The sequence below is a fragment of the Stenella coeruleoalba genome (assembly GCF_951394435.1).
Source record: "Stenella coeruleoalba genome assembly, chromosome: 10".
NCBI classification, from domain to species: Eukaryota; Metazoa; Chordata; class Mammalia; order Artiodactyla; family Delphinidae; genus Stenella; species Stenella coeruleoalba.
Window position 1 is genome coordinate 47,075,189 of NC_137156.1, and position 19,615 is coordinate 47,094,803.

General features: G+C 35.9%; 1 protein-coding gene across 1 annotated transcript in view; it reads left to right on the forward strand.

Moving 5' to 3' along the window:
* The window catches only part of KHDRBS2 (KH RNA binding domain containing, signal transduction associated 2), a gene marked incomplete at its 3' end in the record, with an annotated part of 661,356 nt that overhangs the window by 89,742 nt on the left and 551,999 nt on the right, over positions 1 to 19,615 (forward strand). Inside the window, exon 2 of the mRNA XM_079934322.1 lies at positions 8,323 to 8,450. Coding sequence (XP_079790448.1) covers positions 8,323 to 8,450 — 128 coding nt within the window. The remainder of the gene's footprint in view (positions 1 to 8,322; positions 8,451 to 19,615) is intronic.

Consider the following 19,615-nt stretch of genomic DNA (forward strand, 5'->3'; position numbering starts at 1 on the left):
TAGAAACAACCTAAATTCCCATCAGCTGATGAATGGGGTTAAAAAAAAAAAAAGATGTATACATACAGTAGAATATTATTTGGCTGTAAAAAGGAATGAAGTACCAATATATGCTACAACATGAATGAACCTCAAGAACGATACACTAAGTGAAACAAGCGAGGCATAACAGGCCACACGGTGTGTGATTCCATTTGTGTGGAAAGTTCAGAAGAGGCAAGTCCATAGAGATAGAATTCTATAGTTTATCATGACAAGCTATGCCGTTTGTGAGACCTATGGAATCAAGCCTACCTTAAGATGAAATTCAGGCTGAGTAGCAACCAGACACTGGCCCCTTTCTCTTAGGTCCAGGGATGGTTTCATTCCTCAAGGATTTACTGCTTTATTGGCGAGGAGAGGCAGAAGAACGCAAACTCAAAGAATAAAACTTTTCTCACTGCATCTAAAGAAGAGCAGCCAGAGACAGGCCTTTGTGTGCATTTGTTCAGCACCACGCCATGGTGATCAGAGGCCCTTCATAAGATATGGCCAGTCTGTTTTATCAGAGCTGCATGGGGATAACTAAAAAGAGGAATAGGAAGAACAAATGGAAAGTAGAATGGATCCAAGAAGCTAAAAAAAAAATCATCTTTAACTACTGTAGAAATTTTATTTTCTAATATAGCCCTTGATTATTTGCCCTTGATTCATTATAGGAGCTTCCCTCTTTATTAGTTGGGAAAAGATGACTGGGGTCAAGGGAAAATGTTGGTAAATTTTTTCTGAAGATTGGAAATCACTACAAACACCAAGCCCATAAATTATATCCTAGCTAATTTCAAAGCAATCCAACAAGGTAGGGGTATATATATATATATATATATATATATGGAATCTCAGAATTTCTTCTATATACCAGTGTCATAATTGGGTACCATTTGCATATATTATTCATCAAGATCAATGCTCCTATAGCATTGACCCATTGAAGATGGGTTCCCAGTTTATTAATTGTGCCATTCATAAATACTGCAAATGTATTTAATAAACTTGTGAATTTGGTTTACATAAGTATGGCTTATTGAAATATATAGGTAACACATTAGGGATGGTATGAACAACAATAAAATAAACTATTCACTGTGATACTTGGAATTATAAGCCACTGGATAGTTAGCACTTGAGCACAGAGTGTTACTTCTTCTCCCTCCCAGTTACTTACACACAGTAAGACACTCTCTGTAACATTTGCTAAGTGATGAAAGTATTGGATGAAGAAACTCTGCCCTGGAGCAGATGAATGTGAAGCAGGTCATACTCAGTTCTATTTAAATGCTTTTTTTCTGTTGACATGTTAGGAATTTTTAAATCCAGTGAATAATAGCCCACCTTTATTCAATTCAGGAAAATTAAACACAAGGAGTGCCTAATGTAATTAGGCTTTTAAACATCTTGAAAATAAATGAAAACCAATTTAAACACACCTGGGTGTAGTATTTCTGTAAAATTAGTCAAAATGGTGAACATATTCTGATTTAGATAATTATCACAGTAAAAATAGGCTCAGAAAAAGTATTTTAATTTGAACAAACAGTGCAGCTTGAGCAGCTGATTTTAAATGTGTTGTTTTCTTTTTATTAAGATGGTGTATCCCAAGATACCTTTGGCAAAAGTAAAGTCTCTCATTTTTTCCCACAAACATAGGACATATGTTCTACTCATGCTTTAGAAATATAGTTGATTATGAATATGAGAAAATCAGAAGTAAATTATTAATGACTTCAGACTGCTCCCATGTAACATTAGTAATTCACTGGAAAAAATCAAATATATTGAGTAAAAAAGACCATCTTGAGAGCTTATTTTTCAATATTTTATATGAAAAATTATATACATTACATGTCAACTCAAAAGTTTCAGCCAACTTTCTAAACTACAACCAAAATTATAGCTAAACAGCAACATATAGTAACAAAATCATGTTTGGTTGTAAAGTGCTTATAATATCACCTAATGTTTACTAAACAATAAGGGTGTAAAAAGTAGTTGTTTTGAATACTCATCCCCTCTTTTAGATGTCAGTCCCTTTGCCCTTAGGCTTTCAAACATGCACATTCAAACATGAGATTAAAACCACTCCAGATTATAAAATTTATTGTATTGCATTTTGTGGAAATAAATATGAATTTTAAAATGCTGTGTTTTGTGGAAATAAATGAGTTTTCCCATGTAAGCAATGATCTAAAAATCATTGTATTGACAGTCACATATATTGTATGAAGTTTTTGACTTAAATACCAAGAGACATTTTTTCTAGAAAAACTTATTTGGACAGTCTGATGAGTAGTTCGATTTTGAGTTTATAATTCATCATTTATTGTAATGGGTGCTGGGAGTAAAAAATAATAATAAATGTGATATGGTCTCTGGCCTCAAGGAAGTCACAGTTTAATGGTGGAAAACAGTTGTAAATAGAACGGTACAAAGTGATTAAAAGTGCTGTATTTAAAAAGTACAAAATATTAAGGGAGACCCAGGATGGGATAGTCATGCAAGATGAGTGTTCAAGCTTTTAAAGACAGGAGAGTAGCCCTTCACCGATCAGAGGACACAGGAGGGATCAGGAGTGGCAAACTAAGGACTTTGGAAGCATGCTAAGGATGAATCTGCTTAGGGTCTGAGTGAGGATGGAACGCTGTGTGAGACAACACTAGACTGTGGCCAGAGATGAGAAAGGAATGGCTGATTGATTATTAGTGACAGGAAAAAAATTAAGAATTTAACCTTCAGTCAGCGAGAAGCAGGTACTTGTCAGTGCAGTGACACTCATTCATCCAACAAAGAAAATCTGAATGCTCAGTAGAGCCATGGAATAAACATGACACAAATACCATACTGCTATACAAAAGGGGAATGTGTAATGCTCAGATCTGTGTTTTAAAAAGCTAGCCAGGATGTGAAAAATAAGTCATGCATGGTCTTCAAAGAAACTAGTTTAAAGTCTGCTGCCACAGGTGGAAGTGGATGGAAAGGGTCTGGAGTAGTGGAGAGCCCCTGAGTGGAGGCTGGGGTTGAGGGGCCCCAGTGGGACCAAGGGGCCTCGGTGACTGTTGCCTGCACAGTGAGGAGGGTTAGGCAGCAGCTCATGGGTAATGGCTAAGATCCGGTTCTTCTTGTTCTCGGGTGACCAGAAAGAATAAGCTTTAGAGTTAAGTTGAATTCAGTTAGAGTTTCAAGTTTCTTGGAAATTTTAGGGTGGAAATGTCAAGTCAGAAGTTTTAGAACTCAGAAAGGTAGTTTGGGCTCAATGTCTGAAAAGGTGAAAGGTGGCCGATGCAGATGGTCGTCAATGCAGATGGTGATTTTTTGATGATGGCCATTCTGACCTGTGTGAGGTGATACTTCACTGTAGTTTTGATTTGCATTTCTCTAATAATTAGTGATGTTGAGCATATTTTCATGTGTTCGTCTTTTTTTAATTTCCTTTAAGTGTAAAGATTGTTTATTTGAGCTTTTTCTTGTTTTTTGAGGTAGGTCTGTATTGCAGTGAACTTTCCTCTTAGTACACCTTTTCTGTATTTCATAGATTTTTGGTATGTCACATTTTCATTTTCATTTGTCTCCGGGTACTTTTTAATTTCTCCTTTGATTTCTTCATTGACCCAGTAGTTGTACAGTATCATGTTGTTCAGTCTCCATATATTTGTGATTTTTCCAGTTTTCTTCTTTTAGTTGATTTGTACTTTCATAGCATTTTCATTGGAAAAGAAGTTTGATCTGATTTCAGTCCTCTAATTTATTGAGACTTGTTTTGAGTCCCAGCATATGGTCTTTCCTTGAGAAAGTTTCATGTGTCCTTGACAAAAGTGTGTATTCTGCTGTATTTGGATGGAATGTGCTGTACAAATCTATCAAATCCATGTGGTCTAATGTTTCATCTAAGGTCACTCTTTCCTTGTTGACTTTCTGTCTTAATGATCTATCCATTGATGTAAGTGGGGTGTTAAATTTCCTTACTATTATTGTATTGCTGTCAATTTCTTCCTTTATGTCTGTTAATAATTGTTTATATATTTTGGTGCTCCTTTTTAGGTATATATATATATTTATTATGTCTTCTTCATCTTACAAAACTAAAACTCTAGACAATTCATTAAGAAGTTATGGAGATCTGTTGCACAATAATGTGAATGTACTTATCACTACTGAGCTATACACTTAAAAATGACTAAAATGATAAATAATGTTATGTAGTTTTTACCATAATAAAGAGAATACCTTCTTACTGTACCTTCCATCTGACTTAAACCAATGAGTGAAGTTGTGCAAGGTGCATACAGGCATACCAACATTTAACTCTGTTGTAATCTCCACATAACCCTATGGTGTACTGTGGTGATAGCCACTAAAAATAAGTTAATGAATGCTAAAATAAATCCTTGAATCTATCTACCTATCTAAATATCTATCTATCTATATCTTAACACATAAACAGTGAAAGAAAAACAAAACTATTAAAATCTTTGTAGTTTAACACTTTTTAACAAAATTAAGCTTTCCTTTATGTATTATGTTTTTCCAATAATATGGAAGCCATATTTAAATAGAGACTGTATAAAAAAATAACTATATAAAATGACTCAACATCTCTATAAAAAACTGATTAGTTATTGCTGGATGATAATCAGTGCCTTTCCATTTTTATGGATATCTATATTGTCTGAACATTCCACAATGAATATGCATTAATTATGAAGTAAAAAAAGAATTACCTTAAAAATTTAAAGTAATTTTTAAATTTACAAAAGGAAAAGTGTGTATGCCTTATTTTCCATGGTTTTAAAATCAGGCAAGTTTGGTATATACCACTTTGTGACTATACAGTCGAGAAGTGCAATGACTGATCTATTAGTCATATATTAATAGATACATCAGGGAAGATGAGATAATTCCCTGAAACTATCAAAAGGGCAAAATAAATATAAAATTATTTTAAGGAAAACATAAAGATGACCAAGAGGCACATGAAAAGATGCTCAACATCATTAATTATTAGAGAAATGCAAATCAGAACTACAATGGCTTCACACTGGTCAGAATGGCCATCATCAAAATATCCACAAACAATAAATACTGGAGAGGATGTGGAGAAAAGGGAACCCTCTTGCACTGTTGGTGGGAATGTAAATAGATATAGCCAATATGGAGAACAGTATGGAGGTTCCTTAAAAAACTAAAAATAGAACTACCATATGACCCAGCAATCCCACTACTGGGCATATACCCTGAGAAAACTATAATTCAAAAAGACACATGCACCCCAGTGTTCATTGAAGCACTATTTACAGTAGGACATGGAAGCAACTTAAAAGTCCATCGACAGATGAATGTATAAAGAAGATGTGGTACATATACACAATGGAAAATTACTCAGCCATTAAAAGGGAGAAAGTTGGATCATTTGTAGAGACGTGGATGGACTTAGAGACTGTCATACAGAGTGAAGTAAGTCAGACACAAAAAGACAAATATTGTATATTAATGCATATATGTGGAATCTAGAAAAATGGCACAGATGAAAGTGTTTGCAAAGCAGAAATAGAGACACAGACATAAAGAACAAACATATGGATTCCAAGGGGGGAAAGGGGGATGGGATGCCTTGGGGGATTGGGATTGACATATATACACTATGTATAAAATAGATAACTAATGAGAACGATGCTGTATAGCATTGAACTCTACTCGATGTTCTGTGGTGACCTAAATGGGAAGGAAATCCAAAAAGGAGGGGATATATGTATGCATATGGCTGATTCACTTCGCTATACAGCAGAAACTAACAAAATATTGTCAAGCAATATACCCCAATTAAAAGAAAAAAAAACGAAAAGAAATTTTTAAAGGAAAGTATAGAAATTAACAGAAAAATCAGTGGAAATGGTATTTCATCCAGCCCCATTTCTTGATGGAAAACTTGTTGGAATTAATCATCAAGTGATCAAATTTCAAATGTCTAAAAATGCCTAAGTGGTAGCTTTGTAGAGAGCAAATAATGTCAGACAAATTTAATTTATATCTATGACAGAGTGACAAGGATAAACCAATAAGGATTGCATTGAATCTGTACATTGCCTTGGCTACTATAGTCATTTTGACAATATTGATTCTTCCAATCCAAGAACATGGTATATCTTTTCATCTGTTTCTGTTGTCTTTTATTTCTTTCATCAGCATCTTATAGTTTTTGGAGTACAGGTCTTTTGTCTCCTTAGGTAGGTTTATTCCTAGGTACATTTTGTTTTTGATTAGATGGTAAATGGAATTGTTTCTTGAATTTCTCTTTCTGATCTTTAATTGCTAGTGTATAGAAATGCAAAAGATTTGTGTGTATTAATTTTGTATCCTGCAACTTTACCAAATTAGTTGATGAATTCTAGTAGTTTTCTGGCAGCATCTTTAGGATTTTCTATGTATAGTATCATGTCATCTGCAAACAGTGACAGTTTCATTTCGTCTTTTCCAATTTGGATTCTTTTTATTTTTTTCTTCTATTATTTCCATGGCTAGAATTTCCAAGACTATGTTGAATAAAAGTGGCAAGAGTGGACATCCTTGTCTTGTTCCTGATCCTAGAAGAACTGCTTTCAGCTTTTCACCATTGAGTATGATGTTAGCTATAGGCTTGTCATATATGGCCTTTATTATGTTGAGGTATGTTCCCTCTGTAATTTTCTGGAGAGTTTTTATCATAAATGAGTGTTGAATTTTTTCCAAAGTCTTGTCTGCATCTGTTGAAATGATCATGTCGTTTTTATTCTTCAGTTTGTTGATGTGGTGTATCACACTGATTGATTTGTGGATACTGAAAAATTCTCACATCCCCAGGATAAATCGCACTTGATCATGGTGTGTGATCCTTTTAATGTTTTGTTGGATTCAGATTGCTAATATTTTGTTGAGGAATGTTCACCAGTAATATTGGCCTATAATTTTTTTTTTGTGGTATTTTTGTCTGGTTTTGGTACCAAGGTGATGGAGCTTGGGAGTGTTCCTTCCTCTGCAGTTTTTTGGAATACTTTCAGAAGGATGGGTGTTAGCTCTTCTCTCAACATTTGATAGACTTTGCCTGTGAAGGCATCTGGTCCGGGACTTTTGTTAGTTGAGAGTTTTTTAATCATGAATTCAATTTCTGTTCATTTTTTCCTATTTCTTCCTGATTCAGTCTTGGGAGATTGTACCTTTCTAAGAATTTGTCCATTTCTTCCAGGTTGTCCATTTTATTAGCCTATAGTTGCTTGTAGCAGTCTCTTACGAACCTTTGTATTTCTGTGGCAAATAAATTAATTTTAAAAAGGAAGGAAGGATAAATAGTGTACGTTTGCTTGAAAGATATTCAGGACTTTCCTGGTGGTGCAGTGGTTAAGAATCTGCCTGCCAGTGCAGGGGACATGGGTTCGAGCCCTCATCTGGGAAGTTCCCACATGCTGCAGAGCAACTAAGCCCATGCACCAGACTACTGAGGCTGTGCTCTAGAGCCCACAAGCCACAACTACTGAGCCTGTATGCCACAACTACTGAAGCCCGCACACCTAGAGCCCATGGTCCGCAACAAGAGAAGCCCGTGCACCACAATGAAGAGTAGCCCCCATTTGCCACAACTAGAGAAACCCGTGCACAACAACGAAGACCCAATGCAGACAAAACTTAATAAATAAAAAAAAAAATTCACTTTGGGAAGATTCTCATAAGGATAAATTAGTATTTCCTCTTAAACATCTATGTAGGTAATTTCATGTTGATGAATATGAATGATATCATTTACAGATTTAATCCTTTATGTGACTTTTCTGTGACTCCCCTTTTTAATTGGATTTAAGTTTGTGAGAATATAAAATAGCATACTGTTTATCTTTACTACCCTATTTTAGATAATGGATGATTTCTATTTTCAGTTATTTTTCCTTAGGAACAATTCTGACTAAAAACAAAACATTTAACGTTAAAATATATTTGTTCTATTCATTGCTCCTAGGAAATTTATGTTTGCTTAGATATTTTAAATAATTAAAGGGAATATTCTTTCTCAAATTTTGTTTGAAGACGTTAAAAGTTAATTAAATGCATCCTTTGTTTCACAGAAGACAGTTGTATCTTCAGTCATTGCTTTTTGGTTTTAGTTGATATAGATCATTGTACAGACAGTACAGTAGCATAGCTTTCAGTCCCTTTATCAAGGTTCTTCAAAATCTTATTTAAGAAAGGGAGTGATAAGAACAGTCAGTGTATTTATGATGACTTCTTATTTCATTTAATGTTTTTCTTGTGAATTTTTTTCAGAAATTGAAAAATTTCAAGGTTCTGATGGAAAAAAGGAAGATGAAGAAAAGAAATATCTTGATGTCATCAGCAACAAAAACATAAAGCTCTCAGAAAGGGTATTGATTCCTGTCAAACAGTATCCAAAGGTACTGTAATATATGCTTTGTTCACATAGAATTAAGAAAAAATTGATAAAAATAAGACTTGATGGTTTATTCATTGTCTTTCATGAAATAAATGTGTAAAGCTTCATTTTATTAATATACACAAATATATGATACTGACATAGAAGAAGGAAAACTCTTTGAAAGTACAATAATTTTCAACTGATGGCTGTATTTTTATTCTGTGAATATGGGAAGCATAACTAGATATTTTAATAAGTTATTTAATGTGTAAATCATTTGACAATTTGATTTTTCAAATATGCACACTCAGTAATGTTTTGGTTCATGTTAAAATGCATATTCTTATTGCAAAAGGGAGTAGAATTACTGCTACTGTCAATATACAGCATTAGCCAAACAGCAGAGAATTATTATATTTAGGAAGGTAATATAGTCTTTATTAGACCCTTGGATTGTAATCTCTAGTCTTCTATATTCAGAGTCCATTTATATAATGATTATGATAGTATTTTCTTGAAAATACTTTTTCACTAGACACTTTGTCATCATGTGATATTTTTATCAGCAGAATCATTATTATAAAATATAACATTTCAATAGCATGGTTTCATTACTTATATTCATAAATTCCAATGGTTGAAAGCAGTTTCTTTTTTTAATTTTTTTTAAGTAAATTACCTAAGCAAAAAAAAAAAAAGGAAACTCAAAGATTTAAGCTGGTAATTAACTTTCTGAAGAGTGTATCTGAAGCAAAGACCATATAATTGTCCTAATAATAAAGATTACAGAAATAAATGCTGTAGTTTACCAATTGTCTTCTAATATGATAAAGTTTAGTAAATACAATTAAGTAGAAGGTTGTGTTTGTAATTATTTCAAACAGAATAAGCTGTTACAGCACATCAAACCATAAAATTTAACTTTCAGATGAGGTTTTTTGGGCATACACGTTTTTGGTTTTTGTGTTTATTTTGAGCTAGACCTACACTATTGCAAGATAGGTACATTCAATAGATATATATTTATAATTTAAATTTTATGAAATTTACTTTACACTTATGTTTTAAAATATTAAATTGGGCTGTCATAGAAATGTACATGAAAATTTTACTTAGTAATGAAATATGGTAGAAATATGATGGGGTATTGTGTCTTTTTTAAGGAACCTGGTTAATTAAAGCTTTAGAGTCTAGATGGAGTACAGGGTCCTTCTTTAAATCATATATTTAAATATTACATAACTTGATACTTTTTCTCAGAATAATACTTGTCCATTCTTAGGATATGAGAAAGCTCGTGATAGACTCAGTATCTGCTTCTCAATAAAATGTAGCTCTATATCTCTGACCAAGTTGTGTTGGCGTTTCAAGTCCTGATAGCTCTCCAAGTGATGGGTGTGAGTGATGTTATACTGAATATTACAGTAGTAGTTTACACTTGATTCATAATGATGACTACTGAAACAAGAATATTTTATGGTGTCAATTTTTGTGTGATATTTAATTTCATAATTTATAGGAAGGTTTTTAAACAACAAAACCACCTATTATTCATATTGAAATAAACCATGTCTCACTAGCAAATTATTGTACCCCCTTGAATTTTTAGAATCACAGAATGCTTAAGCTGAGACTAATCTTGGAAATCACAGAATATATAAAACTTCTATTTTACAGATGTGGTAACTAATTATGACTTGCTCATAAAAAATTCACAACTAATTGTGAACTGCTCAAAGAAATAATCTTTGCTCTAGATGGAATGCTTCACGAGGCTGCTGTTATTTTAAAATTCTTCATTTTTTGTGAACCATTACATTTTTAACTTGACTAAAAATGCTCAAATTTTACATGACTTTTTCATATAAAGTGTGGAAGAAAGTTAAAACCGATAGCTCCTAATGATTAATAGTTTTACGGAGTATTATCAAATAACAATTTATGCCTTATAAAATCTACCATTTTTATGAATATAATGAATATAATGCCAAACTTCTTTATTTATTATGGTGATGTGCATTTCATACATCTAATTATCACACATAGAGAACTCTTAGAGCCCTTTTACAGAAAAAGAATACTGAGAAACACAGTCATCTATCAAGTTGACCTACATTTGTTTTTGCTTGTTTTTATACTATAACAATAAAATTAAAATCAACGTTTTGAAAACAATATTTACTTTCAAAAGTGGTGTTTCTCTCCTGCTGACTGAATATCTGTGGTGTTAATATTATAATCTCTAATCTTGAACCGTATTTGCTGTGCATTTGTGAGCTGTAACACGTGTAGTGCGGTATGATCCTGTGAACTGTTGAGCAGGACACAAGAGTATGGGTTCAAGGTTTACTCTTTTAAAATAAAAAGTGATGCACCCTTTAGGGGTCCATCAGGGAAAGGCCTGCCTCACACGTCTTCTCCCACAGCTGTCCCTGCCCTTGATGCCTGCTGTGTGGACTGACAGTCCATGTGGTGTTTACATCATCCTCTCCAATAAAGAGTAATATAGAATTATGGGAATTCTTGAGGAAATGACCTCATCCCGATTTTACTACTTGACCTTTTACAGACAGATTTTGTTTCAATTAGTCTCTAATTCAAGTTAGTTTGCTGACTTAATTAATTCAAGGAACTGAGAGAAATTTAAGATTTAAATTATAGAAAATATAAGAATACTTTTCACACACATTAAGAATGATTTATCTAGTGTTTTGTAGTTAATCACTTAATTTGGAGGAAAAAGCCATATTAAATTATTTTAATGGACAGTTTTTCTTGTTTGTTTTAATTTTTTTTGTTTGTAACAAGATTAGTAAATAAATGGACTTTGTATATCTATTGTTTACATTTGCAAATGTTTTAGAATCAGAGCGATTATGTCTTGATGGTCAAATCTCTAAGGAGGCAACGTGGTCAGTATGTTCCTCTATAATCCTGAGATTATTGTGGAAAACGCACCACCTTTAACATTAGCTCTTTCTCCCTGAATCCACACACACGGCACTTTATAGTCCAATACACATTTACTTTTTTCAAATTTGGATACTTCCAACTCTTATGCATATTATAATCAGAATCAGTTTACAGTCTCTATCAGGCAAGTGGTGTTTATAACTCACTGTTTTTGTCTGTAAACTTTGCACATGTGAATTTGGTCATGGCTTCTTATATTGAGTTGTTTGTAGTGTTGGAAGTATGTGTATTGAGTTTAGTTGCTTTTGAAAGTGTATTAGGGCATTATGATTTAGTGTTGATGTGCTAGGAGATTACATATACAGAAAAAGAAGAGAACTGTAGCTTGGGGCATAAATTTCATATTAATGAAGACAGTCTTCATCCTTGCAAGAAGCAGAAAAAAGTGCCTTACAGGACATAAGAAACTAAGATACACATAATGTTGGCTGCTGTGTTCTGTTTTGTTCTGCTAGAAGGATGACTATCACAAGCAGGCATCCATGCAGAAGGATGCCCGTCACAAGCATGGGCACAGTGAGGAGGGTCAGAGGATGGGGCAGTACTGCCTCCACCTGCTGGAGACCTGCCTGTTGCTATTGTACCTATTTGTCCATCTGGGCAATTCAACCTCTCAGTGTCTTTTAAAAATACCTTTTTGATGTTGCCTTTAGAATCCTCTAGAATACTTCAGACATCTTCTTCAATTAAATTTGCCCCAAGGCCCACATTTTATTTCTCGACCCAAATTACTGCCAACTTTTTTTTTTTTTTTTTTTTTTTTTTTTTTTTTTGCGTTACACGGGCCTCTCACTGTTGTGGCCTCTCCCATTGCGGAGCACAGGCTCCGGACGCGCAGGCTCAGTGGCCATGGCTCACGGGCCCAGCCGCTCCGCGGCACGTGGGATCTTCCTGGACTGGGGCACAAACCCATGTCCCCTGCATCGGCAGGCGGACTCTCAACCACTGCGCCACCAGGGAAGCCCTACTGCCAACTTTTAAAGCAATAAATTGCCAGGAGCATAAATCGGCCCCCAAAATTTAGCCCCTTTTAAGATCAAATGCAGCCATGTCCCCCTGTGCTGCTTTTGAAATCAATTCCTTATGTAGATTAATGCAGAAAATTAAAGTTCCAAAATATGTTCAAAAACACCACACTTGCTCTATATTTTGTCTTTGCCTGCTCAGTCCCAGAGAGAGGGGCTGCCTTCTGTGCCTGGTTGGAAGCACTCTCCACAGCCTGGCATGTCCTCCCACAAATCTTGTTTCCTTCTCTGTACTTTGAAAGATGAAAACCAAAACCTGTTATTTTTTCTAACTTTTTAAGTAATTATCAGAACATTTAAGAATGGTTAATAGGATGATGAGTTAAGGTGGCAGAGGAGTAGGAGGACGTGGAGTTCATCTCTCTCCACAGATGCATCAGGAATACAACTATAGATGCAACAGTTCTCACAGGACACTGGCTGAATGCTAGCAGAGGACCTTGAACAACAGAAAGGACTATAAAGATCCTTGCATAACTGGGTATGACAAAAAATAAAAAAGGTAGAGGATGAGGAGAGGAAGTGGGACAGGGCCTGCACCCGCAGTTGGGGAGCTGAAGCAGAGGAGAGATTCCTGGATTCGGGGAAACCCTTTTCTGACAGGGAAATCAATTGGGACAGAAGGGAAGCATTTGAGGCTGTTGGAAGAGGGTGAAGTGGCTGATCTGTGACAGATGCAGCAGACTCAGAACTACACAGACAGTCTGTACTGTGGCCCTACGTGCCCCGGACTGGGACGTGTGTTCACAGGTGTGCAAGGGAGCTGGGAGCTGGAGCATGGGGATTGGAGAAGAGGCCTGGGGCAAGAACTGGTGTTGGCTGTGGGAAGACAGACTGAGGGGACAGGAGGGAAGAAATCCACAGCAGGGAATGCCTACAGAGGAAGACCGGACTGCCATGGAAGCAGGCACTACTGCTGAGTCACACTCAGGGGGAGGAGCCACTATTGTAGCCTCTCTGTCCCCTCATGCTGGCACCCACCAACGGACAATAAAAGAAGCCCTCTCAGGGCCAGCCCTCACATGCCAGCTTCCGGGCACCAAAAATAGCCCGGCCAGGGCCAGCCCTCATGCACCTTACGCCAGGTGCCAGAAAAGGCCCTCACTAGGGCCATATCTCTTGCACCCATGATCGCTGGCTTCCCTGCACATTTGGCACCACCAGGGCTCCTGCCATCCAAGCAGTCATACCACCTCTGTGCCTGGTCCTCACTGGGACAGAGCCATGAGCTCCAAGGCATCCTCAAGACCAGACTCCTGTGGTTGGACCACATGCAGAGTTGGGGATAAAACCAAAGCTGAACCCCAGGGATGGGGCGACTAAGAAAGAGGATTGAAAATCTTTCCGTGAGCTGTACAAGCTGCAGATTAAATCCACATGATCAGCTAGACCCTACGTCTATCCAATATCTGAGTAGACAATGAGTGTTCCCACAAATGAAAACAGTCTATCTCTGGCAGCTGTGGAGTTTGGGGACAAGAACACACAGGAATTGGGCCACATCAGAGTCTGCGTGGTTCCCACAGGGCCCACAGCAGGTCCAGGGACCAGCCCAGAGGCAGAGGAGGACCTCCTGGGGAGGCAGAGGTGAGCTGTGGCTCATGGCGTGTGCAAGGACACTTAACAGCTGAGACCCCACGGAAACATAATTATTACTATTACTTTTATTATATTTTGATTCATTCTCTTGTTGGTTCTAGCTTTTTTTTTTTAGTTTATTTTGGGGGGGGAATCTTCGTGTTTTATAACGTTTAAAAATTTTTTTTATATATTTCTGTTTTCACTTTTCTTTTATGTTGTTCTGTGTTCTTTTCTCTCATTTTATTCTTTTTCTTTCATATATTTTGTATTTTAAAAAAAATTCCCATTTCTACTTTCCTTTTCTGTTGTTTTGTTTTTTCCCTTTTTTTAAAATTATTTTTATCGGTTTGTTCTGTTTCTTTGCTTTATTCTTCAGTTGGCATACTTCTTTGGTTTTGTTTTTAGGTTTTGTGTTTTTGTTAGTTTTGATTCTAATTCTTTGATTTTGTTTTTAGGTTCTTCAGTTTCTCTGGTTGTTCTCTTGTTTTTTTGTTTCTGTTTTTTTTTTTTCTGTTTTTGTTTTTGTTTGGTTCTGTTTTTCTTTCTTTTGCATGTGTGTGTGTTTCCTTGTTTCTGTTTTTGGTTGTTTGATTCTGTTTTTACCATTTTCTGGGGCCTTGTTTGTCTTTTTTTTTTTCCTTTCTTTTACTTTAATATATTTTTTATCTTATTTTTTTACATTTCTATTTCTATGTTGCTTTTCTGTTGTTCTGTCTTCTTTCCCCATTTTCTTTTTTTTAAATCATTTTTGTCACTTTGTTTCTTTGCTTCATTCTTCAATTGGCACTCTGCTTTGGTTTGGTTTTTTTGGTTTTGTGTTTTTGTTACTTTTCTTTTTAATGGTTTGATTTCATTCCTGGGTTTGTTTGTTTGTCTGGTTGTTCTCTTGCTTTTTGCTTTATTTGGCTCTGTTTCTTTTGTGTGTGTGTGTGTGTGTTTCCTTGTTTCTGTTTCCGTTTTTTTGATTTTAATTTTTACCATTTGTCTGGGGTTTTGTTAGTGTTTTAAAAAAAATTTTTTTAATCACCTTTATTGTCAGGATGAGTGACTTGCAGGGTCTTGGTTCCCTGACTGGAAGTTGGGCCTGAGGCTCCAGGATGGAAGCACTGAGTCCAGGACGCTGGACCATGAGAGAATTCCCTGCCCTAGGGAAGATTAATCACCGAGTGCTTTCACGGAGGCCTCTATCTGAATCCAAGATCCAGCTCCACCCAACTGCCTGCAGCTCCCAGGGCTGAACGCCTCACACCAAACAACAAATAAGACAGGAAGACAAAACCATGCATCAGCATACAGACGACCTAAAGTCATACTAAGCTCACAGACACCCCAAAACATACCACCTGACACAGCCCTGCTCATCAGAGAGAAAAGACAGCTCCATCCACTAGAATGCAGGCACCAGTCCCTCCCATCAGGAAGCCTAAGCAAGCCACTGGACCAACCTCACCACTGGGGGCAGAGAACAGAAGCAAGAGGAACTACGACCCTGCAGCTGAGGGATAGTATACCTCAAATACTGTAAATTAGACAACATGAGAAGACAGGGAAATATCTTGCAGGCAAAGGAGCAAGATAAAAACCCACAAAACCAGGGCTTCCCTGGTGGCGCAGTGGTTGAGAGTCCGCCGGCAGATGCAGGGGACACAGGTTCGTGCCCTGGTCCGGGAAGATCCCACATGCCGCGGAGGAGCTAGGCCCATGAGCCATGGCCGCTGAGCCTGTGCGTGCATCCGGAGCCTGTGCTCTGCAACGGGAGAGGCCACATCAGTGAGAGGCCCACGTACCGCAAAAAAAAAACAAAAACCACAAAACCAAATAAATAAAAAATGAAGAGGAAATAGGCAAACTACCTGAAACTACTAAAGAGAGTAAATATGAACCAAAATCTTGGAAATAGAATAGAGAAAATACAAGAAACATTTAACAAGAACCGAGAAGAACTAAAGAGCAAACAAACAGTAGTGACCAACACAGTAACTGAAATTAAAAATAATCTAGAAGGAATCAATAGCAGAATAACTTAGGTAGAAGAACGGATACGTGAGCTGGAAGTTAGAATGGTGGAAATAAATGCTGCAGAGCAGAATAAAGAAAAAATAATGAAAAGAATTGAGGACAGTCTCAGAGACTTCTGGGACAATATTAAGCACACCAACCTTTGAATTATAGGCGTCCCAGAAGAATAATTTAAAAAGAAAGGGTCTGAGAAAATATTTCAAGAGATTATAGTTGAAAACTTCCCCAAAACGGGAAAGGAAATAAAGTCAAGTCCAGGAAGTGTAAAGAGTCCCATACAGGATAAACCCAAGGAGAAACATGCCAAGTTACATACTAATCAAACTAACAAAAATTAAACAAAATGAAAAAATACTGAAAGCAGGAAGGGAAAAGCAACAAATAATATACAAGGGAATCCCCATAAGGATAACAGCTGATCTTTCAGCAGAAACTCTTCAAGCCAGCGGAGAGTGGCAGGATATATTTAAAGTGATGAAAGGGAAAAACTTATAACCAAGATTCCTCTACCCAGCAAGGATCTCATTCAGATTTGATAGAGAAATCAAAAGCTTTACAGAAAAGCAAAAGCTAAGAGAATTCAGCACCACCAAACCAGCTTTACAACAAATGCTAAAGGAACTTCTCTAGGCAGGAAACACAAGATAAGGAAAAGATCTACAAAAACAAACCCCCCAAAATTAAGAAAATAAAAGGAACATACATATAAATAACTACCTTAAATGTAAATGGATTAAATGCTCCAACCAAAAGTCACAGATTGGCTGAATGGATACAAAAACAAGACCCGTATTTGTGCAGTCTACAAGAGATCAACTTCAGACCTAGGGACACATACAAGCTGAAAGTGAGGGGATGGAAAAAGATACTCCATGAAAATGGAAAACAAAAGAAAGCTGGAGCAGCAATTCTCATATCAGACAAAAGAGACTTTGAAATAAAGACTGTTACAAGAGACAAAGAAGGATACTACATAATGATCAAGTGATCAATCCAAGAAGAAGATATAATGATTGTAAATATTTATGCACCCAACATAGAAGCACCTCAATACATAAGTTGAATGTTAACAGCCATAAAAGGGGAAATCAACAGTAATACAATAATAGTAGGGGACTTTAACATCCCATTTACACCAATGGACAGATCATCAAAAATGAAAACAAATAAGGAAACACAAACTTTAAATGACACATTAGAAAAAATGAACTTGATTGATATGTACAGAACATTCCATCCAAAAACAAGAGTACACTTTCTTCTCAAATGCACGTGGAACATTCTCCAGGATAGATCAATTCTTGGGTCACAAATCAAGCCTTGGTAAGTTTAAGAAAATTGAAATCGTATAATGCATCTTTTCTGACCACAACACTATGAGACTAGATATCAGTTACAGGGAAAAAACTGTGAAAAATGCAAACACATGTAGGCTAAACAATATGATACTAAATAACCAAAAGATCATTGAAGAAATCAAAGAGGAAATCAAAAAATACCTAGAAACAAATGACAATGAAAACATGACTACCCAAAACCTATGGGATGCAACAAAAGCCATTCTAATAGGGAAGTTTATAGCAATACAATCCTACCTCAAGAAACAAGAAAAATCTCAAATAAACAACCTAACCTTATACCTAAAGCAATTAGAGAAAGAAGAACAAAAAGAAAAAAACCCAAAATTAGCAGAAGGAAAGAAATCATAAAAATCAGATCAGAAATCAATGAACAAGAAATGTAGGAAACAATAGCAAAGATCAATAAAACTAAAAGCTGGTTCTTTGATAAGAAAACAAAATTGATAAGCCATGGCAGACTCATCACGAAAAAAATGGAGAAGACTCAAATCAACAGAATGAGAAATGAAAAAGGAGAAGTAACAAATGGCACTGCAGGAATACAAAGGATCATGAAAAATGACTACAAGCAACTATATGCCAAAAAAATGGACAACCTGGAATATAAGGACAAATTCTTAGAAATGTACAACCTTCAAGGATTGAATCAGGAAGAAATAGAAACTATGAACAGATCAATCAAAAGCACTGAAATTGAAAATGTGATTACAAATCTTCCAACAAACAAAAGCCCAGAGCCAGATGGCTTCACAGGTGAATCATATCAAACATGTAGTGAAGAGCTAACACCTATCCTTCTCACACTCTTCCAAAATATAGCAAGGGAGGAACACTCCCAAACTCATTCTACGAGTTCACCATCACCCTGATCCCAAAACCAGACAAAGATGTCACAGAAAAAGAAAATTATAGACCAATATCACTGATGAAGAGAAATGCAAAAATCCTCAACAAAATACTAGCAAACAGAATCCAACAGCACATTAAATAGATCATATACCATGATCAAGTGGGGTTTATCCCAGGAATGCAAGAATTCTTCAATATATGCAAATCAATCACTGTGATACACCATATTAACAAATTGAAGAATAAAATCCATATGATCATCTCAATAGATGCAGAAAAAGCTTTCGACAAAATTCAACACCCATTTATGATAAAAACTCTCCAGAAAATGGGCATACAGGGAACCAACCTCAACATAATAAAAAATCATATATGACAAATCCACTGCCAACATCATTCTCAGCGGTGAAAAACTGAAAGCATTTCCTCTAAAATCAGGAACAAAACAAGGATGTCCACTCTCACCACTTTTATTCACGTAGATTTGGAAATCCTAGTTATGGCATTCAGAGAAGAAAAAGAAATAAAACAATCCAAATTGGAAAAGAAGCAGTAAAACTGTCACTGTTTGTAGACGACATGATACTATACTTAGAAAATCATAAAGTGGCCACCAGAAAACTACTAGAGGTAATCAATGAATTTGGTAAATTTGCAGGATACAAAATTAATACACAGAAATCTCTTGCATTCCTATACATTAGCAACAAAAAGTCAGAAACAGAAATTAAGGAAACACTCCCATTTACCATTGCAACAAAAAGAATAAAATACCTAGGAATAATCCTACCTAAGGAGGCAACAGGCCTGTACTCAGAAAACTGTAAGACACTGATGAAAGAAATTAAAGATGATACAAACAGATGGAGAGATATACCATGTTATTGGATAGGAAGAATCAACATTGTGAAAATGACTATACTACCCAAAGCAATCTACAGATTCAGTGCAGTCCCTATCAAACTACCAATGGCATTTCTCACAGAACTAGAACAAAAAAATTCACAATTTGTAGGGAAACACAAAAGACCCCAAATAGCCAAAGCAATATTGAGAAAGAAAAATGGAGCTGGAGGAATCAGGCTCCCTGACTTCAGAATATACTACAAAGCTACAGTAATCAAGACAGTATGGTACTGACACAAAAACAGAAATATAGATCAATTGAAAAGGACAGAAAGCCCAGAGATAAACCCACATACATATGGTCACCTTATCTTTGATAAAGGAGGCAAGAATATACAATGGAGAAACGACAGCCTCTTCACTAAGTGGTGCTGGACAGCTACATGTAAAAGAATGAAATTAGAACATGTCCTAACACCATACACAAAAATAAATTCAAAATGGATTAAAGACCTAAATATAAGGTCAGA